We start from the raw sequence: 24564 nt of genomic DNA, 5'->3' as shown, positions 1-24564 counted from the left end.
GTGACTGGTGTATAAATGAATCAGTCAGATTCAGTTGTCTACAGAGCTTTTACCTACATCAACATCAACAGTGGCCTTGTTTTTTTTAAGGTAAGAGGATATTAACATCTAATACTATTTGGAATTGTCTTCTATTACGTTACATGTTCTGCCTTACACAACCACACATTAACTGTTGATTTACATAACAGTTATTTCATAATAATAATAATAATTCAGATGGGCGTGATGTTCCCATAATCCAATCCTTTACTTAAATGTATGCTACTATGTTTGCAAGGAGGCTGTGATTGCAAAGAGACAGCAAGCTGGACTGTATTTTATACTGAAAGACTTGTATTCTATTTTTAAAAAGTAGCAAGGTCACGAAAGGATAATGCTAAGAGTAACGCAGCACCTCTCATTGTTCTCTCCGCTAATACTATACTCTCTTGAATTACGTTCCTTATTAAGTAGAAATTGTGCAGAAATGTAAAAGACTGACTAAAATAAGTGCCCTTTAAAGATTGCATGGAAAATTCAATATATGAATAAATTATTTCTAAGCAGTCTAAAATCAGCATTTTGACATGTCCCTTTTCTGAGGAAGATTTTAACCTGAAAATGTTCCAGTTTTCGCTATCATTGTAAAGCCCTTGTTACTTTGTTGCTTTGACAATATAATCTCCGGAGACTATTATTAATTTCACGAGAATAATGATTCATTTACGTTTGACTCTCATTTTCAAGGTCAACCCTGTTAAGGGAAGTTAACTTTCAAATCAAATCAAATCAAATGTTATTAGTCACATGCGCCGAATACAACAGGTGTAGTAGACCTTACAGTGAAACGCTCACTTACGAGCTCCTAACCGACAGAGCAGTTTTAAAAAATCCGGATAAGAATAAGAGATAAAAGTAACAAGTAATTAAAGAGGAGCAGTAAAACATAATATATACAGGGGGGTGGCGGTACAGAGTCAATGTACGGGGGCACCGGTTAGTTGAGGTATTATGTACATGTAGGTAGAGTTAATTAAAGTGACTATGAATAGATGACAAAAGAGAATGGCAGTGGTGTGTAGGGGGGGGGGCAATGTGGATAGTCTGGGTAGACATTTGACTAGATGTTCAGGAGTCTTATGGCTTGGGGGTGGAAGCTGTATAGATGCCTCTTGGACCTAGACTTGGCGCTACGGTACCGCTTGCCGTGTGGTAGCAGAGAGAACAGTCTATGGCTAGGGTTGCTGGAGTCTTTGACATTTTTTAGGGCCTTCCTCTGACACCGCCTGGTATAGAGGTCCTGGATGGCAGGAAGCTTGGCACCAGTGATGTACTGGGCCGTTCGCACTACCCTCTGTAGTGCCTTGTGGTCGGAGGCCGAGCAGTTGCCATACCAGGCAACCAGCTATCGGTGGTGCAGCTGTAGAACCTTTTGAGGATCTGAGGAGCCATGCCAAATCTGTTCAGTCTCCTGAGGGGGAATAGGTTCTGTCGTGCCCGCTTCACGACTGTCATGGTGTGCTTGGACCATATTAGTTTGTTGGTGATGTGGACACCAAGGAACTCCAAGCTCTCCAAGATCTCAACCTGCTCCACTGCAGCCCTGTCGATGAGAATGCCGGCGTGCTCTGTACTCTTATTCCTGAAGTCCACAATCAACTCCTTTGTCTTGATCATGTTGAGGGAGAGGTTGTTGTCCTGGCACCACACAGCCAGGTCTCTGACCTCCCTATGGGCTGTCTCATTGTTGTCGGTGATCAGGCCTACCACTGTTGTGTCATCAGCAAATTTAATGATGGTGTTGGAGTCGTGCCTGGCTGTGCAGTCATGAGTGAACAGGGAGTACAGGAGGGGGCTGAGCACGCACCCCTGAGGGGCTCCAGTGTTAAGGATCAGCGTGGCGGATGTGTTGTTACCTACCCTTACCAACTGGAGGCGGCCCTTCAGGAAGTCCAGGATCCAGTTGCAGAGAGAGGTGTTTAGTCCCAGGGTCCTTAGCTTATTGATGAGCTTTGAGGGCACTATGTTGTTGAACGCTGAGCTGTAGTCAATGAATAGCATTCTCATATAGGTGTTCCTTTTGTCCAGGTGGGAAAGGGCAGTGTGGAATGCAATAGAGACTGCATCATCTGTGGATCTGTTGGGGCGGTACGCAAATTGGAGTGGGACTAGGGTTTCTGGGATGATGGTGTTGATGTGAGCCATGACCAGCCTTTCAAAGCACTTCATGGCTACAGATGTGAGTGCTACGGGTCGGTAGTCATTTAGGCAGGTTATCTTAGTGTTCTTGGGCACAGGCACTATGGTGGTCTGCTTAAAACATGTTGGTATTACAGACTCGGACAGGGAGAGGTTGAACATATCAGTGAAGACACTTGCTAGTTTTTAGTTTATTTTTATTTTACCGTTATTTTACCAGGTAAGTTGACTGAGAACACGTTCTCATTTACAGCAACGACCTGGGGAATAGTTATAGGCGAGAGGAAGGGGATGAATGAGCCAATTGTAAGCTGGGAATGATTAGGTGACCATGATGGTATGAGGGACAGCTTGGGAATTTAGCCAGGACACCGGGGTTAACACCCCTACTCTTACGATAAGTGCCATGGGATCTTTAATGACCTCAGAGAGTCAGGACACCCGTTTAACATCCCATACAAAAGATGGCACCCTACACAGGGCAGTGTCCCCAATCACCACCCAGTGGCATTGGGATTATTATTTTTTTAGACCAGAGGAAAGAGTACCTCCTACTGGCCCTCCAACACTACTTCCAGCAGCATCTGGTATCCTATCCAGGGACTGACCAGGTCCAACCCTGCTTAGCCACAGAAGCAAGCCAGCAGTGGGATGCAGGGTGGTATGCTGCTGGCCAACCAGTTGGTCAGCACATGCTCGGAGTACATGTCCTGGTAATCCGTCTGGCTCTGCGGCCTGAATGTTGACCTGTCTAAAGTTCTTACTCACATTGGTTGCGGAGAGCGTAATCACACAGTCTTCCGGTACAGCTGGTGCTCTCATTGCTATTTGCCTCGAAGCGAGCATAGAAGTAGTTTAGCTTGTCCGGTAGGCTTGTGTCACTGGTTTGCAGGCCCTGCCATATCCGACGAGCGTCAGAGCCGGTGTAGCACAACTCGATCTTAGTCCTGTATTGACCCTTTGCCTGTTTGATGGTTCGTCGGTGGGCATAGCGGGATTTCTTATAAGCTTCCGGGTTAGAGTCCCACTCTTGAAAGCGGCAGCTCTAGCCTTTAGCTCAGTGCGGATGCTGCCTGTAATCCATGGTTTCTGGTTTGGGTATGTACGTACGCTCACTGTGGGGACGACATCATCATCGATGCACTTATTGATGAAGCCAATGACAGATGCCATTGGAGGAATCCCAGAACATACTCGAGGCTGTGCTTGCAAAACAGTCCTGTAGCTTAGCATCTGCTTCATCTGACCACTTTTTATTGATCTAGTCGCTGGTGCTCCCTGCTTTAATTTGTGCTTGTAGGCAGGAATCAGGAGGATAGAATTATGGTCAGATTTGACAAATGGAGGGCAATGGAGAGCTTTGTATGCGTCTCTGTGTGTGGGGTATAGGAGGTCCAGAGTTATTTTCCCTCTGGCTGCACATTTAACATGTTGATAGAAATTAGGTAAAACTGATTTAAGTTGCAGTGGTCTAAGGCACTGCATCACAGTGCTAGCTGTGTCACCAGAGACTCTGGGTTCGAGCCCAGGCTCTGTCGCAGCCGGCCACGACCGGGAGGTCCATGGGGTGACGTACAATTGGCCTTGCATCGTCCGGGTTAGGGAGGGTTTGGCCGGTAGGGATATCCTTGTCTCATCGCGCACTAGTGACTCCTGTGGCGGGCCGGGCGCAGTGCACGCTGACCAGGTCGCTAGGTGCAAGGTGTTTCCTCCGACACATTGGTGCGGCTGGCTTCTGGGTTGGATGAGCGCTGTGTTAAGAAGCAGTGTGGCTTGGTTGGGTTGTGTTTCGGAGGACGTATAGCTCTCGACCTTCGTCTCTCCCGAGCCCGTACGGGAGTTGTAGCGATGAGACAAGACAGTTAATTACTGACAATTGGATACTATGAAATTGGGGAGAAAAAGGAGGTAAAAAAAAAAAAAACATTTTTAAAAAGATTTACGTTTCCCTGCATTAAAGTCCCCGGCGCCGTCTCTGGGTGGAAGTTTTCTTGTTTGCTTATGGCAGAATACAACTCATTCAATGCTATCTTGGTGCCAGCTTCTGACTGTGGTTGTATGTAAACAGCTACAAAGAATATAGATGAGAAGTCTCTCGGTAGGTAATGTAGTCTGCAGCTTATCATGAGAAACCCTACCTCAGGTGATCAAAGGCTCAAGACTTCCTTAGATATCATGTACCAGCTGTTGTTTACAAAAATACATAGACCGCCACCCCTTGTCTTACCAGACGACGCTGTTCTTTCCTGCCGGTACATCGCGTAACCAGCCAGCTGTACGTCGGTATTGTAGTCATTCAGCCACGACTCCGTGAAGCATAAGATGTTACAGGTTTTAATGTTCCGTTGGTAGTTTAATCTTCCCAATAACTCGCCCATTTTATTGTCCAAAGATTGCATGTTTGCAAGCAGAATTGAGGGGAGTGGGGGTTTATGCGATCGCCTCCTACTCCTCAGAAGGCAGCCCGCCCTCCGGCCTCTCTTTCTCCGCCTCCTCTTCACGCAGATCACTGGGGTCGGGGCCTGTTCCCGAGGGAGCCGTATATCATGAAAGAAAAAAAGGATCCTGCTAGTCCGTGGTGAGTAATCGCAGTCCTGATATCTAGAAGTTATTTTCGGTCAAAAGAGAGGGGAGCGGCTACATTATGTACAAAAATAGTAAAACAATAAGTTACAAACAACGCAGATAAACAAACAAAAAACAATCAGTTGGGGGCACGTAAAACATCTGCCTTCTGCTCCGGCGCCATTTCGTTTTAATATGGTGATAACTTTTTTATTTATAAAAACATGGCGGAAAACTGAGAGGGTTGAGCAAAACACATCAGCCCTGTTACACATAGATGACAGGCTAGAAATGTAAAAACATTATATACATTTTGAAGTTGAACATTTGCTCTTTATAACAGTGTTAAAATGAGTTTAAAAGAACAGTAAAACATTTTTTAAATGACACTACCCAAAATGCACCCTCTTCGTGTTTATTGTTCTTCTTACGAAGTGAGTAAAACAATATTTGAAATGTTTTTCTTTGTTCATGTGAGCTGAATTGGTAAAAAATATAAATTGTGATTGAATTGCAGCCTAACAGATTGTTTCAGTGTTTGTGCCAATGTTTCTGTGGACTGGTTCCTATCATACCTGTTGACTTGCTCTGGGCTCTTCCTCCAGGATGATGAGATCGACCACGATGTTCCTCTTGTTGACTCTCCTGGGACTGGCATGCTCTATTGGCCCTACAGTCCCAAGTAATCACATTTTTAATTCCCTTTCCTCCTGTTAACTAGATAGATACAGAGCTGGTCTCAGAGCATTTCGTATTATTCTGTACATAAATCTGAGACACTCCATTTAGTATGATATGTTATGTTTGGTATGGTTGCATAAGACACAGTTATGTATCGCAAAAACGAAAGTAGGGTGGTTGGTTGTGGTGGATGGATGGGTGTATAACATGAACGTCTAACAAGCCAAAGCTTGCGCGTTCAAATCTCTTAATGGACAACTCTAGCATTTTAGCTAATTAGCAACTTTTCAACATACTACTTTTTAGCAACTTTGCAAATACTTGGCACATTAGCTAACCCTTCTCCAAACCCTAACCTTTTAGCTAAACCATCCCGTAACCCTAACCATAACCCTTTAACCTAACTCCTAAACTTTACCCTTAACCCTAACCCCTAGACTAGCTAATGTCAGCGAGCTAGCTAATGTTAGCCACCTAGCTAGAATTTGAAAACGTAAAATATGTTTTGCAAATTCGTAACATATCATACATTTTGCAAATTCGTAACATATTACATACATTTATCAAATTTGTAACATATAATACGTTTTGCAAATTTGTAACGTATTGTACGTTTTGCAAATCCGTAACATATAATACGAATTGTAACATATCATATGAAATGGGTAATGGACATCCACAAATTAATACATACCATACGAAACGTAACATATCATACTAAACTAATTGTCACGAATTTACATACAGAATAATACGAAATGCTCTGAGATTATGTTGATATATTATGCCCTTTAGATTAACAGGGTTAGATCTTTTACTATGAAAAGTGAGGCTATATTATATCTCAATGTATTTATGACACCAACAGGCAAATTTACAGTGCCTTCGGAAAGTATTCAGACCCCTTGACGTTTTCCACATTTGTTACATTACAGCCTCATTCTAAAATTGATTAAATTCATCTACACACAATACCCCATAATGACAAAGCAAAAACAGGGTTTTAGACATTTGTGCAAATGTTTTAAACTTAAGAAACTGAAATATTACAATTACATAAGTTTTAGTTTAGTTTATTTTATTTTTACAGGGACAGTGCACATTAATCAACGTTTCAGTAAAAGTGCCGGTTTTAGCCAGCCGGCTAATTTTCAACCGCAGTCCCTAAAGTATTCAGACTGTTTACTCTGTACTTTGTTGAAGCACATTTGGCACTTGTACAGTACAAGTTTGGCACACCTATATTTGGGGAGTTTCTCCCATTCTTCTCTGCAGATCCTCTCAAGCTCTGTCAGGTTGAATGGGGAGCGTCGCTGCACAGCGTCACTGCACACCGAAGCAACTCCTGTATTGTCTTGGCTGTGTGCTTAGGGTCCTTGTCCTGAAGTGAACCTTCACCCCAGTCTGAGGGCCTGAGCGCTCTGGAGCAGGTTTTCATCAATGATCTCTCTGTACTACGCTCCGTTCATCTTTTCCTCGATCCTGAGTGGTCTTCCAGTCCCTGCCTCTGAAAAACATCCCCACACTGTCTGTGTGGGTGGACCATTTCAGTTTGTTGTTGATGTGTACACCGAGGAACTTAAAACATTCCACTTTCTCCACTGCTGCCCCTTCAATGTGGATAAGGGGGAGTGCTCCCTCTGCTGTTTCCTGAAGTCCATGATCATCTCCTTTGTTTTGTTGACAATGAGGAAGAGGTTGTTTTCCTGACACCACACTCCGAGTGCCCTCACCTCCTCCCTGTAGGTTGTCTCGTCGTTGTTGGTAATCAAGCCCACTCCTGTTGTGTGATCTGCAAACTTGATGATTGAGTTGGAGGCGTGCATGGCCACGCAGTCGTAGGTGAACAGGGAGTACATGAGGCGGCTGAGCACACACCCTTGTGGGGCTCCAGTGTTGATGGTCAGCGAGGTGGAGATGTTGTTTTCTACTTTCACCACCTAGGGGTGCCTCGTCAGAAAGTCCCGGACCAAATTGCATAGGGCGGGGTTGAGGCCCAGGGCCTTCAGCTTGATGATGAGCTTGGAGGGTACTATGGTGTTGAATGCTGAGCTGTAGTCAATGAACAGCATTCTTACATAGGTATAACCTCTTGTCCAGATGGGATAGGGCAGTGTGAAGTGTGCTGGCGATTGCATCGTCTGTGGACCTGTTAGGGCGGTATGCAAACTGAAGTAGGTCTAGGGTGGCCGCTAAGGTGGAGGTGATATGATCCTCGACTAGTCTTTCAAAGCACTTCATGATGACAGAAGTGAGTGCTACGGGGCGGTAGCCATTTAGTTCACTTATCTTTGCCTTCTTTGGTACAGGAACAATGGTGGCAATCTTGAAGCATGTGGGGACAGCAGACTGGGAAAGGGAGCGATTGAATATGTCCGTAAACACACCCTCAGCTGGTCTGCGCATGCTCAGAGGACGCGGCCAGGGATGCCGTCTGGGCCAGCAGCCTTGGAAGCCACAGATCGGGCTGCCTTTTGAGAATCCGTAGGCGAGCGAGTGAACTCCCACTGCCATCAATTCTACTTGCTAACATGTAATCATTGGAAAATAAAAATTGATGATCTCCGATTACGATTATCCTACCAACGAGACATTAAAAACTGTAATATCTTATGTTTCACCGAGTCGTGGCTGAACGACGACACAGATAATATATGTGGCTGTCATTTTCAATATACCGGCAGAACAGAGAAGCTACGTCTGGTAAGACGAGGGGTGGGGGTGTACGTCTTTTTGTCAATAACAGCTGGTGAGTGATGTCTAATATTAAAGAAGTCTCGAGGTATTGCTCGCCTGAGGTAGAGTACCTTATGATAAGCTGTAGACCCCACTATCTACCAAGAGAGTTCTCAACTATGTTTTTCTTATCCGCCTATTTACCACCACGGACCGATGCTGGCACTAAGACCGCACTCAACCAACTCTATAAGGCGTTAAGCAAACAAGAAAATGCTCATCCAGAAGCGGTGCTCTTAGTGGCCGGGGACTTTAATGCAGGCAAACTTAAATCACTTTTACCAGCATGTCACATGTGCAACCAGAGGAAAAAAAACTCTAGACCACCTTTACTCCACACTTAGATGCATACAAAGCTTTCCCTCACGCTCCATTTGGCAAATCTGACCATAATTCTATCCTCCTGATTCCTGCTTACAAGCAAAAACTAAAGCAGGAAGCACCATAGACTCCCTCAATACGGAAGTGGTCAGATGACACGAATGCTACACTACAGGACTGTTTTGCTAGCACAGACTGGAATATGTTCCGGGATTCATCCAATGGCATTGAGGAGTATACCACCTCAGTCATCGGCTTCATCAATAAGTGCATCGATGATGTCGTCCCCACAGTGACCGTGCGTACATATCCCAACCAGAAGCCGTCGATTACATCAACATCCGCATTGGGCAAAAGTCTAGAGCTGCCGCTTTCAAGGAGCGGGACACCTAAATCCCGCTATGGCCTTAGACGAACCATCAAACAAGCAAAGCATCAATACTGGATTAAGATTGAATCCTACTACACCGGCTCTGACACTCGTCGGATGTGACAGGGCTTGTGAGTGACTACAAAGGGAAACCCAGACGAGAGCGGCCCAGTGATGCGAGCCTACCAGACGAGCGAAATGGCTTTTACGCTCGCTTCGAGGCATGCAACACTGAAGCACCAGCTGTTCTAGATGACTGTGTGATAACGCTCTTGGTAGCCGATGTGAGCAAGACCTTTCAACAGGTCAACATTCACAAAGCCGCGGGGCCAGATGGATTACCAGGACGTGTACTCAAAGCATGCACGGACCAACTGGCAAGTGTATTCACTGACATTTTCAACCTCTCCCTGACTGAGTCTGTAATACCTACATGTTTCAAGCCGACCACCATAGTCGCTTACCGCCCCGTAGCACTCACGTCGGTAGCCATTAAGTGCTTAGAAAGGCTTGTCATGGCTCACATCTACAGCATCCTCAGATACTCTAGACCCACTCCAATTCGCATACCGCACCAACAGATACACAGATGATGCAATCTCAATCGCACTCCTCAATGCACTTTCCCACCTGGACAAAAGGAACACCTATGTGAGAATGCTGTTCATTGACTAGAGCTCAGCGTTCAACACCATAGTGCCCACAAAGCTTATTACTAAGCTAAGGACCCTGGGACTAAACACCTCCCTCTGCAACTGGATCCTGGACTCCCTGACAGGCCAACCCCAGGTAGTAAGTGTAGGCAACAACACATCTGCCACACTGATCCTCAACACTGGGGCCCCTCAGGGGTGTGTACTTAGTCCCCTCCTGTAATCTCTGTTCACCCACAACTGCGTGGCCAAAAACGACTCCAACACCATCATTAAGTTTGCTAACAACATAACAGTGGTAGGCCTGACCACCGACAACGATGTGACAGCCTACAGGGAGGAGGTCTGAGAACAGGCTGTGTGGTGCCAGGACAGATACCTCTCCCTTAATGTGAGCAAGACAAAGGAGCTGATCATGGACTACAGGAAAAGGTGGGCCGAACAGGCCCCCATTATCATTAACGGGGCTGTAGTGAAGCGGGTCGAGAGATTCAAGTTCCTTGGTGTCCACATCACCAATGATCTATCATGGTCCAAACACACTAACACAGTCGTGAAGAGGGCACGACAAAACCTTTTCTCCCTCAGGAGACTGAAAAGATTTGGCATGGGTCCCCAGATCCTCAAAAAGTTCTACTGCTACACCATCGAGAGCATCTCGCCTGGTATGGCTACTGCTCACCATCTGACCGTAAGGCGCTACAGAGGGTAATGCGTACGGCCCAGTGCATCACTGGGGCCAAGCTTCCTGCAATCCAGGACCTATAAAATAAGCAGTGTCAGAGGAAAGCCCATAAAATTATCAGAGACTCCAGTCACCCAAGTCATAGACTGTGGTACCGGAGCACCAAGTCTAGGACCAAAAGTCTGGTTAACAGCTTCTACCCTCAAGCCATAAGACTGCTGAACAACTAATTAAATGGCCTACACTGCTGTTACTCGCTGTTTATTATCTGTGAACAGTTACTTCACCCCTACTGACATGTTCAAAAGACCTCAATCATGTGACCTCAATGAAATGTATGAAATTAATCATACAGCCCTTTCAAATCTTTCAAATCAAATCAAATTTTATTTGTCACATACACATGGTTAGCAGATGTTAATGCGAGTGTAGCGAAATGCTTGTGCTTCTAGTTCCGACAATGCAGTAATAACCAACAAGTAATCTAGCTAACAATTCCAAAACTACTACCTTATAGACACAAGTGTAAGTGGATAAGAATACGTACATAAAGATATATGAGTGAGTGATGGTACAGAGCGGCATAGGCAAGATACAGTAGATGGTATTGAGTGCAGTATATACATATGAGATGAGTATGTAAACAAAGTGGCATAGTTAAAGTGGCTAGTGATACATGTATTACATAAAGATGCAGTAGAAGATATAGAGTACAGTATATACATATGAGATGAATAATGTAGGGTATGTAAACATTATATTAGGTAGCATTGTTTAAAGTGGCTAGTGATATATTTTACATCATTTCCCATCAATTCCCATTATTAAAGTGGCTGGAGTTCAGTCAGTGTGTTGGCAGCAGCAACTCAATGTTAGTGGTGGCTGTTTAATAGTCTGATGGCCTTGAGATAGAAGCTGTTTTTCAGTCTCTCGGTCCCAGCTTTGATGCACCTGTACTGACCTCGCCTTTTGGATGATAGCGGGGTGAACAGGCAGTGGCTCGGGTGGTTGTTGTCCTTGATGATCTTTATGGCCTTCCTGTGACATCGGGTGGTGTAGGTGTCCTGGAGGCCAGGTAGTTTTCCCCCAGTGATGTGTTGTGCAGACCTCACTACCCTCTGGAGAGCCTTACGGTTGTGGGCGGAGCAGTTGCCGTACCAGGCGGTGATACAGCCCGCCAGGATGCTCTCGATTGTGCATCTGTAGAAGTTTGTGAGTGCTTTTGGTGACAAGCCGAATTTCTTCAGCCTCCTGAGGTTGAAGAGGCGCTGCTGCGCCTTCTTCACGATGCTGTCTGTGTGGGTGGACCAATTCAGTTTGTCTGTGATGTGTACGCCGAGGAACTTAAAACTTACTACCCTCTCCACTACTGTCCCATCAATGTGGATAGGGGGGTGTTCCCTCTGCTGTTTCCTGAAGTCCACATTCAACTCCTTAGTTTTGTTGACGTTGAGTGTGAGGTTATTTTCCTGACACCACACTCCGAGGGCCCTCACCTCCTCCCTGTAGGCCGTCTCGTCGTTGTTGGTAATCAAGCCTACCACTGTTGTGTCGTCCGCAAACTTGATGATTGAGTTGGAGGCGTGCGTGGCCACGCAGTCGTGGGTGAACAGGGAGTACAGGAGAGGGCTCAAAACGCACCCTTGTGGGGCCCCAGTGTTGAGGATCAGCGGGGTGGAAATGTTGTTGCCTACCCTCACCACCTGGGGGCGGCCCGTCAGGAAGTCCATTACCCAGTTGCACAGGGCGGGGTCGAGACCCAGGGTCTCGAGCTTGATGACGAGCTTGGAGGGCACTATGGTGTTAAATGCCAAGCTGTAGTCGATGAACAGCATTCTCACATAGGTATTCCTCTTGTCCAGATGGGTTAGGGCAGTGTGCAGTGTGGTTGAGATTGCATCGTCTGTGGACCTATTTGGGCGGTAAGCAAATTGGAGTGGGTCTAGGGTGTCAGGTAGGGTGGAGGTGATATGGTCCTTGACTAGTCTCTCAAAGCACTTCATGATGATGGAAGTGAGTGCTACGGGGCGGTAGTCGTTTAGCTCAGTTACCTTAGCTTTCTTGGGAACAGGAACAATGGTGGCCCTCTTGAAGCATGTGGGAACAACAGACTGGGATAGGGATTGATTGAATATGTCCGTAAACACACCCGCCAGCTGGTCTGCGCATGCTCTGAGGGCGCGGCTGGGGATGCCGTCTGGGCCTGCAGCCTTGCGAGGGTTGACACGTTTAAATGTTTTCCTCACGTCAGCTGCAGTGAAGGAGAGTCCGCATGTTTTAGTTGCGGGCTGTGTCAGTGGCACTGTATTGTCCTCAAAGCGGGCAAAAAAGTTATTTAGTCTGCCTGGGAGCAAGACATCCTGGTCCGTGACTGGGCTGGTTTTCTTTTTGTAATCCGTGATTGACGCTTAGCTTGTTTGATTGCCTTGCAGAGGGAATAGTTACACTGTTTGTATTCGGTCATGTTTCCGGTCACCTTGCTCTGATTAAAAGCAGTGGTTCGGGCTTTCAGTTTCACGTGAATGCTGCCATCAATCCACGGTTTCTGGTTTGGGAATGTTTTAATCGTTGCTATGAGAACGACATCTTCAACGCACGTTCTAATGAACTCGCTCACCGAATCAGCGTATTCGTCAATGTTGTTGTCTGACGCAATACGAAACATATCCCAGTCCACGTGATGGAAGCAGTCTTGGAGTGTGGAATCCGATTGGTCGGACCAGCATTGAACAGACCTCAAAGAGTCAAATAAAGTTTGTTCAGAGCCATCGATGTGTCTGCTTGGGGGGGAATATATATGGCTGTGATTATAATCGAAGAGAATTCCCTTGGTAGATAATGCGGTCGACATTTGATTGTGAGGAATTCTAAATCAGGTGAACAGAAGGACTTGAGTACCTGTATGTTGTTATGATCACACCACGTTACGTTAACCTTGAAGCATACGCCCCCGCCCCTCTTCTTACCAGAAAGATGTTTGTTTCTGTCGGCGCGATGCGTGGAGAAACCCGCTGGCTGCACCGATTCCGATAGCATCTCTCCAGTGAGCCATGTTTCCGTGAAGCAAAGAACGTTACAGTCTCTGATGTCCCTCTGGAATGCTACCCTTGCTCGGATTTCATCAACCTTGTTGTCAATAGACTGGACATTGGCGAGAAGAATGCTAGGGAGTGGTTGGGTCGCCGGCTGGGATCCATTCCGTTGTCCTGGGTGAAAGGCAGTACACAGGATCCGCTTCGCGAAAGTCATATTCTTGGTCGTACTGATGGTGAGTTGACGCTGATCTTATATTCAGTAGTTCTTCTCGACTGTATGTAATGAAACCTAAGATGACCTAAGGTACTAATGTAAGAAATAACACGTAAAAAAACGGAAAAACTGCATAGTTTCCTAGGAACGCGAAGCGAGGCGGCCATCTCTGTCGGCGCCGGAAGTTTTTACATCAGCCAATGTCACAAAGTGCTATACAGAAACCCAGCCTAAAACCACAAACAGCAAGCAATGCAGATGTAGAAGACCTCTAGCCTGTACCCCCGCACACTGACTCGGTAGCGGTACCACCTGCATAAAGCCTTGTTATTGTTATATTATTGTGTTACTTTTATTATTTTTAACTTTAGTGTATTTGGTAATTTTTTTCTTAACTCTTCTTGAACTGCACTGTTTGTTAAGGGGTTGTAAGTAAGAATTTCATGATAAGGTCTACACTTGTATAACAAATAAAGTTTGATTTGATTTTCTGGGCGCTGGGGTCTTGCTGTATCCTGGGGGGAACAAAACTGAGCTCCCTCCATTACCTCCATGACTGCTCACGACTATACGGGAGTAACCTCTCTTCCCCCAGTCCCCTTCCCTATGTGCTTCTCTTCTGGCAACTTTACGGGACTCGTCCAGCTGGTGAGCAATCAGCCCCTTGATTACTCACAAAGCACAATCAGCACCAATTAGTCCTGGCTGGTGAGCCCGTCGAGACCTGGCACGTCCAGCAGAGGGAGTTGTCACCAGTTCTCGACAATTCTCCCCTTTGTGGCTGACCTGCTTGTACGCCACAACAAACAACATTTCCTAAATACAGGACGGTAGCCTTTTTTTGGTACAGGCCAGCATTGATTTCAACATCCATGGACATAGATTTTTGGTCTGGTCCGGACTAAATCTAAACCAATCATAGATTACTGTTTGGTTCAGATTTTGTCCAGTCTGGACCAGCCTTGACTTGGTCCAAACATAGTCTATAAACTACATATTTTCAACTTTAATTTAGAACTAAAAATGAACCTGATTTCATTGTCCGGAAAATACATATTTCCACCTTTCATTCAAAACCTAAATTGAACCTAACAATGTCTGGAAAATATGTATTTTATGTTATTTTGATTACTGGGACAATTTTAGTTTTGTGTTGCTGCAATATTAAATTCAAGAGTTGTAAAGGCCCAGTGCACTACTTTGTGAAAAAAATATGTCTTTATATATTTTTTATTCAGATGTTTTAGGGGCTGCTGAAGCACCCTCAGGACCCCTACTTCCCGCGGCTATGTACAACAGCCTACATTCAATATTAATTATATCTAGTTATTCAGATAAAAAAAGATGTCCTGAGGAAAAATGGTAAGGGACCAACAGGGACCCACAGGGTGCTGGGTACAGTGAGTACAGTATGCCCATGCTGCCCATGCTGGGGTTGCCAACTTCAGAAACAGCAGACTCATTCTTGAAGGCAGCACGCTTGACCAAAACCTGGCACAGTCATCAAGTTACTCTGCTTTCATTGTCAAAACTCCTGAAAGATGCTTGGTTGTTCTAGTCCACATGCTCTTCTTTTAATACGCATGAACATAAGATGCCTTGGCACCCTGGTTCTTTGCACTGGACAGAATAAACTACGCTAGGTGGATTCCTATTCACATCTGAGACATTAAAGCTACCAGCTAACATCAGAAAAAAATTATCTGACTTCTGGGTCCTGCCAAAAACACCATAAAAAGATCTAATGCATTCCAGTTGACCAAGCCCATGAACAGAACAATTAGCTGGTAAAAAAAGGAACAGGGCAGGACCTGTTCAAAACATCTTCAACACAAGCAAAGTTCATCACCTCAGCAAACATTCAAAAAACAAGTAACCAGCTGTGCAACACAAGCATGGGGATTCAATTCCTAGATACATGTCCAGACGTTCTGGTTTTGGATAAGCACAAATTATATCATTTTATACTACTACAATTGCTCAGAGAAAAAATCATGTTTTTTTCTCTCAAAAGTAGGGGTCAAAATTATTGACAACCCTAAAGATTCTTAGAAATAAAGTTTAGAATTTGGTCCTACATTCCGAGCACACACTGACTACATCAAGCTTGTAACAATACAAACTTGTTGGATGCATTTGCAGTTTGTTTTGGTTGTGTTTCAGATTATTTTGTGGCCAATAAAAATTAATTGGTAAATCCATTGTGTCATTTTGGAGTCTCTTTTAATGCAAATAAGAATAGAATAGTTTCTAAACACTTCTACATTCATGTGGATGCTGCCATTTTGGTCACATATGCTCCTAAATATTTTGCTTTGTGACCTGCCATTTTATTTTGCATTCTGCTCATAGGAAAATAATCACCCAGAAAAAAACTGTAGTTATTAGGCTTCAATGTTCCGGTGTTTTCAAGTGACCTGAGAAATAAGTGAGCACAAATTCATTACTGTCATGGTTGAACCATTACTACAGTGAAAACGGATTGTTTCTAGCACAAACAGATAAAAAATATATGACTCATATTACCGAGCATACTGTCGGGCATTTGTTTACACCTTGTTCAGTCATGTAACCTCATTAGCTAGTTAGCTAACAATCTGGTTACTAAATTAACAGTATATACAAACATTTGTTTTTTTTGCTAAAGAGGACTATCAGCAGGTTAGAACACATGTTTATTCTGTTTTGACTGCATCATTAAATTGTTCCTCTATACTCACTCAATGATGTGTTCACCTGCAGGAAATCTTGCCTTGCGTGGAAAAGCTACACAGTCAGACCTCATCGAGAACATATGGCACGGTTACAGTCATGCCTCCAATGCCATTGATGGGAACCGCGATTCACATTTCCATCATGGGTCCTGCACTGCCACTGACGAATCCACTAACCCCTGGTGGAGAGTGGACCTGCTTGATACCTACATAGTCACCTCCATCACCGTCACCAACAGAGGGGATGCTGTTCCTGAGAGGCTTAACGGGGCTGAGATACGAATAGGAAATTCTTTAGTGGACAATGGCATTCATAACCCTCTGTGAGTTAAGATACTGTGGTTTTTGAACTTGTATTTACAATGTGTTGTTACTGTTTATGTCCATGAAGAACTCCATTAGAGTGAGCAGAATAGACATAGTGGACTTACTGTACATAAAAACCCATGCAGGCAGGACAGATAGAAACAAGCAATGCTGGTGAAAAGTTTCAACCCCACTCACAGGTTACCACCAGACCACAGGCACAGTTATAGATATCAGCATATCATCTCCTGTGTCTTGTTTATTTAGTTTAAATAAGGTTAGATAGCATATGATGCAGTATCTTGACAGTGGTCAGTAAAACCCATTTCTCTCTCCAGGGTTAAAACAATTCCCTCTGTTCCAGCTGGCAGTTCTCTCATCCTTGATTTTGACCCAAGTTTCGAAGGACGTTATGTGATTGTGGTTCTACCAGGCCAGAATAGACTTCTGACACTCTGTGAAGTGGAGGTTTACGGATACCTTGCCCCAACTGGTCAGAACTTATATTCATATATTTTATATATACTGTACCAACAGTGGCGGTTCTAGCTTGTCATCTAAACCCTGACCTTTCTTGCCTTCCTTGATGCAAAGTCATTAATTACATCCTCATAAGAAATCTGCCCAACAATTGCATGGTTAATAATGATGACATGAAGGCCACTAAGGTGTTCCTGTGGTATGGTGGACCTCAGGTAGGAGTTGATGAGCTTCTGCTTTGAAAATATCCTCTCTGCTTCAGCTACGGTCACTGGAAGAGTAAGACAAAATATGAGAGCAATCTAAAAATGTGGATACATTTCTGAGAGCTCCCTTTCGTGTATAAATATCAGCAGCTCAAACAGGGTCATGGTCTTCAATGGGAAGTCAGGCAAGTTCTTCAGTTCCTGTGCAAGCTCTCTGCCAACCAAGTCTGAGTGTTCGTTATAGTGCAGTGTCATACAAAGGGCCTCACATTGCTATGTCAACTCCTCATTTGAGAGACTTTGGAAGGATGACAGCACTCCAAACTTCTCTCCCACATTTTCTCAGTCCTTTCCTGAAGGACTGAGGTTGCAGCATCAACAACGACATTGAAAAATGTCACCTCCAGCTTCTTCAGGGCATCACTCAAAGGCTCATCAAATGATTCGTATGAAAAGTGCCGCTTTGTGGACCTCAGCCTTTTTTGTTGTAGAACAGCCATACCCTCGCAAATATCCATTAATACCCTCGCAAATATCCTTGGCTGACATTTGTGCAGTCATAAAGCCTGTTGCCCTGCAGTTGCTGAGACCTCTGTCTTTCTGAGAAGAATGACTGCAACATCCACATGCATACTGGGATCCGTTTGCTCACATGTTGGATCTGTCTCAAGATGTCATACCACACCACTGTACAGATGCTGAAGCGGTATGATCCCAGCTCCTCTGACAAGGACTGGGCCTCAATCTTTATCACAGGGTCTTTGGTTAGATCCCTCAACTAAATCAGTGCCTCTCTCACCGCTGCTGCCTGATACCTCAATGGCTCAACACGTATGATAACAATTGCCTAATATATTCAATATGCTACAAACAGAATGTGTGACTCTCTTTATTATTTTTTAGAGCTTATAGTTTATTCGCCGTTAGTCAGCACCTCTACATACAATAATTTCTCTGGGTGTTCGCCAGCTCATGACACCTACTCATTCCAGGGTTTTTCTTTATTTTTACTATTTTCTACATTGTAGAATAATAGAGAAGACATCAAAACTATGAAACAACATATGGAATCATGTAGTAACCAAAAGGTGTTAAACAAAAATAGATTTTATATTTGGTATTCTTCAAAGTAGCAACCGTTTGCCTTGATGACAGCTTTGCACACTCTTGGCATTCTCTCAACCAGCTTCATGAGGTAGTCACCAGGTGTGCCTTGCTAAAAGTTATTTTGTGGAATTTCTTTCCTTCTTAATGCGTTTGAGCCGATCAGTTGTGTTGTGACAAGGTAGGGGTGGTATACAGAAGATAGCCCTATTTGGTTAAATACCAAGTCCATATTATGGCAATAACAGCTCAAATAAGTAAAGAGAAACGACAATCCATCATTACTTTTAAGACAAGAAGGTCAGTCAATACGGAAAATGTTTTTTCAAGGGGAGTCACAAAAACCATCAAGCGCTATGATGAAACTGGCTCTCATGAGGACCGCTACAGGAAAGGAAGACCCAGAGATAACTCTGTTGCAGAGGATAAGTTCATTAGAGCTACCTCAGAAATTGCAGCCTAATTAAATGCTTCACAGAGTTCAAGTAACAGACACATCTCAACATCAACTGTTCAGAGGAGACTGAGTGAATCAGGCCTTCATGGTCGAATTGCTGCAAAGAAACCACTACTAAAGGACACCAATAAGAAGAAGAGACTTGCTTGGCCAAGAAACACGAGCAATGGACATTAGACTGGTGGAATTCTGTCCTTTGGTCTGATGAGTCCAAATGTGAGATTTTTGGTTCCAACCGCTGTGTCTTTGTGAGAAGCATAGTAGGTGAACGGATGATCTCTGCATGTGTAGTTCCCACCGTGAAGCATGGAGGAGGAGGTGTGATGGTGTGGGGGTGCTTTTCTGGTGACACTGTCTGTGATTTATTTAGAATTCAAGGCACACTTAACCAGCATGTCTACCACAGCATTCTGCAGTGATACGCCATCCCATCTGGTTTGCTCTTGTGGGACTATCATTTGTTTTTCAACAGGACAATGACCCAAAAACACACCTCCAGGCTGTGTGAGGGCTATTTGACCAAGAAGGAGAGTGACGGAGTGCTGCATGAGATGACCTGGCCTCCACAATCACCCGAACTAGATCCAATTGAGATGGTTTGAGATGAGTTGGACCACAGAGTGAAGGAAAAGCAGATATCAAGTGCTCAGCATATGTGGGAACTCCTTCAAGACAGGTGGAAAATAATTCCAGGTGACTACGTCATGTAGCTGGTTGAGAGAATGCAAAGCTGTCATCAAGGCAAAAGGTGGCTACTTTGAAGAATCTAAAATATATTTTGATTTATTTAACATTTATTTGGTTACTACATGATTCCATATGTGTTATTTCATAGTTTGATGTCTTCACTATTATTCTAGAATGTAGAAAATAGTAAAAAAATAAAGAAAAACCCTTGAATGAGTAGGTGTGTCCAAACTTTTGACTAGTAGTGTGTATATATATATATGTATATATAGATTATGAACAGTGTTTTATAAGTACAACTTTTGTTATATTCTCTGTAATGGTAGTCTAAACATTAATCTCTACGATTACAGTGCATGAATATGCTTACACAAGTTCCAACAATTGTTTGATAAGATGATAGTTAATGTGCATTATGCTCTATTTTGTGCAGGAGATAATGTGGCTCTATATGGAAAGGCCACCCAGTCGTCTTTGTATGAGTTTGGCATTCCAGGCAATGCTATTGACGGGAATCGCAACGCTATTTTGATAGGAGGGTCCTGCACCCACACTCTACAGGACATCAACGCCTGGTGGAGGGTGGACCTTCTGAAGACCTACAAAGTGTTCTCCATCATCATCACCAACACAGTCGATGGTGATCCCAGCAGACTCAATGGAGCTGAGATTCACATTGGAGATTCCCTGAAAGACAACGGCATCAATAATCCTAGGTGAATTACTGTAGGAGAGTTGAGGTCCTATCCTATCAGAAGGCTAGGTGGAGCTATGACCATATTAGTACATTTATCCTGCCTACTTTACTTACCGGGTACCTTAAAGGGGTAATCTGCATTTGGTACATCCATTTTTGGACCAATTGATTCTTGAAGTATGTAGCTCATAAATACCTCATGCACTTAGTTCAACATTCATCAGTACCCAAAATATAAACTTGTTTTACTCCAATATTTGTAAACAATGTAGATTGAAATAAATACTGTGTTGTCTCAAAACATTGTTAAAACTATCCTTTTGATGTCATGGTTGGTCAGTCCTTGCATCCATAGGAATTTGAAAGAGGTCACATTAATCCAGCCTCATCCCTCAGCTTTTTACCAAAACAATGGCGGGGTGGCCGCTTTTTTATTGTTTGAACTGCAGACGGGCGGCTAGTGATAGTGGCTAGATATCGACTTGAAATTGATCAGAAGTTGCTATAGTAGTTTGTTTCTGTTTTATCCTGCAGGTGTGCTGTGATCTCCTCTATCCCAGCTGGCAATTCAAGCACGTTCCAGTGTCCGGGCATGGAGGGTCGATATGTCATCGTGGTCATTCCAGGGAGGAAGGAGTACCTGACCTTGTGTGAGGTGGAGGTGTACGGATCACCCCTGGATGGGACTGGGCCTACATGTAACTAAATCAGATCATTAATTCTTAACAGCACCCTGCAATGTTTGGGGAATGTATTGTCTTACGAAAACAATTCAACTTTTTAGTATACTATCACTATTCTGTAAGTTCGTCTTGCACACTGTTTTGGGATGTTTGGGTATAAATGGACGAACACTTTTTGTAACACTTTTCATTCCTAACACATGCATAATGGCTTAATGATGTTAACACAACTGTATTAACACTTAGGGAATTGGCATTAAATTATAAAACAAGAAAACATTAAAGAAATGTTTAAACCATACAGTACATTTATTTTATTCGTACATTTTTAAAACAATACAAATACATGACATTTCAAAAAGTCCAGCAATGCCATTACATTGAACATTACACAGGGCTGTGAATAGTCCAGCAATGCCATTACATTGAACATTACACAGGGCTGTGAATAGTCCAGCAATGCCATTACATTGAACATTACACAGGGCTGTGAATAGTCCAGCAATGCCATTACATTGAACATTACACAGGGCTGTGAATAGTCCAGCAATGCCATTACATTGAACATTACACAGGGCTGTGAATAGTCCAGCAATGCCATTACATTGAACATTACACAGGGCTGTGAATAGTCCAGCAATGCCATTACATTGAACATTACACAGGGCTGTGAATAGTCCAGCAATGCCATTACATTGAACATTACACAGGGCTGTGAATAGTCCAGCAATGCCATTACATTGAACATTACACAGGGCTGTGAATAGTCCAGCTTGTCCCTGAGCTGACAGGAAAACGGTTCTTGCCTCCCTTCTTGCTGGAGGTACTGGGTGTTGGTTCCAACCTAAATGAACAACAAAGTTAGCAGGTCTGTTAGGAAAGGTCGTTTGTCACACCATCTAGATAAGGGCATTTCTGTGCTGCACAAGAAACTCTAAACGGGAAGATGGGAAACTCCATTCAATCCGTATTGTTACAATACAGCTATGAGACATGTATGTATGTAGGGGATATATCTGTATTTAGCTGAGCCTGCTAGCTAACTAAATTTTGTCTAGCTAGTAATTGCTGTGAAGTCACCAAAATTATTTGAAAGAATGATTGAGGTAGCTACAGTATGTAATCTAACTCAACACTTAACTACTACCAACACATTTAAATCACAATAAATAAAGGTTAACTTACTTGTTTTTGGATTTGAGAACTCATCACATCATCTGCGTCTCATCAGTAACACTAAAAAAGTACTTCCGTGAATTTTGGAAATGTTCCAAATAAAGTCCCCCACGTAATAGCAGAAAAGTCTCAAAAAACCATTCATGATATATGAAAAATAATTGTCTAAACATTAAACATAGATTTTTAAGTGACATATGCATTAAATTTGGGTTTTAAAACATGTTCCAAGGTCAAATAAATGCTCCCAATGCAAATCACCATATATAGAATAGATATTGGCTTAGAGCAATAACTATTCTGGGTGCAGCAGTACAAGTATTGCAGGGAATACTCAATAGGGTCTGGAGAATGAATGTACAGTGGGGAGAACAAGTATTTGATACACTGCCGATTTTGCAGGTTTTCCTACTTACAAAGCATGTAGAGGTCTGTAGGTACACTTCAACTGTGAGAGATGGAATCTAAAATAAAAATCCAGAAAATCACATTGTATGATTTTTAAGTAATTAATTTGCATTTTATTGCATGACATAAGTATTTGATACATCAGAAAACTGTATATATGGTGTCATTTCATGGGGCTCAAAATAATACGGAATGTGGCCGGCCTTTTACTCCACCCATTCCATTGGCGGCCAGATCACATCATGTGTGCTTACTGCACTACAGAAAACCTGCTAACAAAACAACAGTGCAGAGCATGCTCACTGAATTAAAGAGCAACTACACTTACAAATATACGTTTCTTAGATTTTTCACAGACCTCAAAAGTCTGATGTGGTTTAAGAATTGTTGTGAACACAGAAAATTAAATGTTGTTTTTCTATTTAAGAAAGTGTGAAAACACTGGGGGAAAACCAGAAAGAATGGGGAAAATCTGAAACCCGGAAAAACAAAACCAAGAAAACGGAATTTGGTGTGGAAAAAGAACTAGGCAACTACAACAAACAGACTAACGATTGTAAAAGGCCCTACCAAGGTTTTTTGCTTTGCATGACTGCACTTTAGAGTCTGTGTTCTCCTGCAGCACAGCATGTTGGGGGAAGCTGAAGTCAAGTCCAATATTGACTATGCACCCAAGAGGGAAAGAGGATGGGTCAATCTAGAAATGTTTTAGTGAAATATATTATATAACATTTTGCAGACACTTTTATCCAAAGCGACTTACGTGAATACATTTTTACGTATTATAGGGTGTTGAATCGAATCGAACCCAATATCCTGCCGCTGCAATGCTCTACCAAGATGTATGACAGGGTTATAAATGCTTTGTGAAGCCACAATGTAATATGATTTATAATCTCTTTATTAAGCGGTGCTCATGCCACCCTTTATAAAGCACAGGTTTGTATCATTTTCGACATAGTGGGTTTTGTCCCCTTAGACATTGGTGGTTATGGCGAACAGTTATGCCACAGTTATGAACCCTTTATAAAGCATGGCATACGGTTATAGATGATGTGTAACACATTTCTGTAGTGTTTATGAAGGTTTTAGGAAGCCTTTATAAGCTGCACGTCATTTAAAGTGGGACCAAATTCATGAATATACTTAACTAATAAATCTGGAATGTTTCCATTGTGTATTTGGTTGTTTGTGTTTCTGGTATGTAAAATAGGTCAATAATCGGGCATTATGCCTTCATCCTTTGAACAACAATCCTCCCTTTGCCACAGTCTGTTCCCTCTGAAGTTGTAACCCCATCTTCTATTAGGGCCCGAAGTTATGGTCGGGATTACTGAAGATTATTTTATTGCATGCAACTTTCTTACTTACCGGCCTCATATCATAGCACATTGCGAACAAGGTTTGAAGAACCATAAACATATGAAATTATTGGAGAGTCCATGCCCCAACGAATTGAGGCTGTTTTGAGGGGGAAAGGGGGTGAAACTCATTATTGGGAGGGTGTTCCTAGTTTGTCCACTCAGTGTACATGTGGCCAGTGACCCATAACACCGTGAGAGTACTTCTAGTAGACAAAACAGGTTAAACCTTATTAGACAGCATATACACAGGCCTGAAATATCTCCTACATATTAGTTTTTCTCAATGCAAGACTGCTGTCAATGACTAACAAGGTAACAATAGTTAAAACAATGAATAAAACATGATAAGCATATGTAATACATATTTATGTTATACTGCATTTTACAGCTTTGTTTTAAAGAAACCATTTTAGGCTCTGTTGCTGCACTCTCCTGGAAGTACAGGTTCACATATTGCAGGATGTGGTCCACTGCACTGAGCAGAAGGATGTCCGTGTTCTCCTCCATGTCCAGCTCAGATGAGTAGTTCTTCAGTGGGACAATGTAGGCGGTGGACATGCCAAGCAGAGCCCCAATCTTGGTCATCTACACACGTGTGCATGCACAAACATGGGCGCACACACACACGTTTGTTTTACTATCCTTGTGGGGACCAAACAACCCCCCCCCCCCCCCCCACACACACAAAACACACACACACACAGTGATTAAATCATACTGTATTCTTGATATTTGGTTTGTTTTACTTCCAATATTTGAGATGAAATGAAGCTCCTCTTTTGAACCATCTGACGGTGCTGTTGTATTGGAAACATTTCTTCCACTTGGACACAGCAAACCG

General features: G+C 43.3%; 1 protein-coding gene across 3 annotated transcripts; it reads left to right on the top strand.

Annotated features, from left to right (window-relative positions):
* On the top strand, positions 1 to 21076 carry LOC115103739 (fucolectin-6-like). Of its 3 annotated transcripts, none has more exons than XM_065009339.1 (7): positions 1 to 90; positions 4638 to 4759; positions 5352 to 5428; positions 16184 to 16478; positions 16800 to 16954; positions 19829 to 20111; positions 20627 to 21076. In XM_065009339.1, exons 1-7 carry the CDS (start codon positions 16 to 18, stop codon positions 20796 to 20798), a joined length of 1179 nt encoding a protein of 392 aa, XP_064865411.1. In that variant the 5' UTR covers positions 1 to 15; the 3' UTR covers positions 20799 to 21076. The 3 variants fall into 3 exon arrangements, with proteins under 3 accessions (XP_064865411.1, XP_029480508.1, XP_064865419.1); XM_065009347.1 differs by having other exon boundaries at positions 14 to 90; positions 4574 to 4759; XM_029624648.2 differs by lacking the exon at positions 4638 to 4759 and having other exon boundaries at positions 3 to 90.
* Positions 21077 to 24564: the final 3488 nt, after the last annotated feature.

The sequence above is a fragment of the Oncorhynchus nerka genome, linkage group LG3 (assembly GCF_034236695.1).
Source record: "Oncorhynchus nerka isolate Pitt River linkage group LG3, Oner_Uvic_2.0, whole genome shotgun sequence".
NCBI classification, from domain to species: Eukaryota; Metazoa; Chordata; class Actinopteri; order Salmoniformes; family Salmonidae; genus Oncorhynchus; species Oncorhynchus nerka.
The sequence above is the reverse complement of the archived record's forward strand: the minus strand, read 5'-3'. Positions and strand labels throughout refer to the sequence as shown.

Excerpts from the sequence above, each read along its gene's own strand:
- LOC115103739 (XM_065009339.1), top strand. The coding sequence starts at position 16 with ATGAATCAGTCAGATTCAGTTGTCTACAGAGCTTTTACCTACATCAAC. Across the intron at positions 91-4,637 it reads GTGGCCTTGTTTTTTTTAAG|AAGGCAGCCCGCCCTCCGGC; the intron begins GTAAGAGGATAT and ends CCTACTCCTCAG. Across the intron at positions 16,955-19,828 it reads CGGATACCTTGCCCCAACTG|GAGATAATGTGGCTCTATAT; the intron begins GTCAGAACTTAT and ends TATTTTGTGCAG.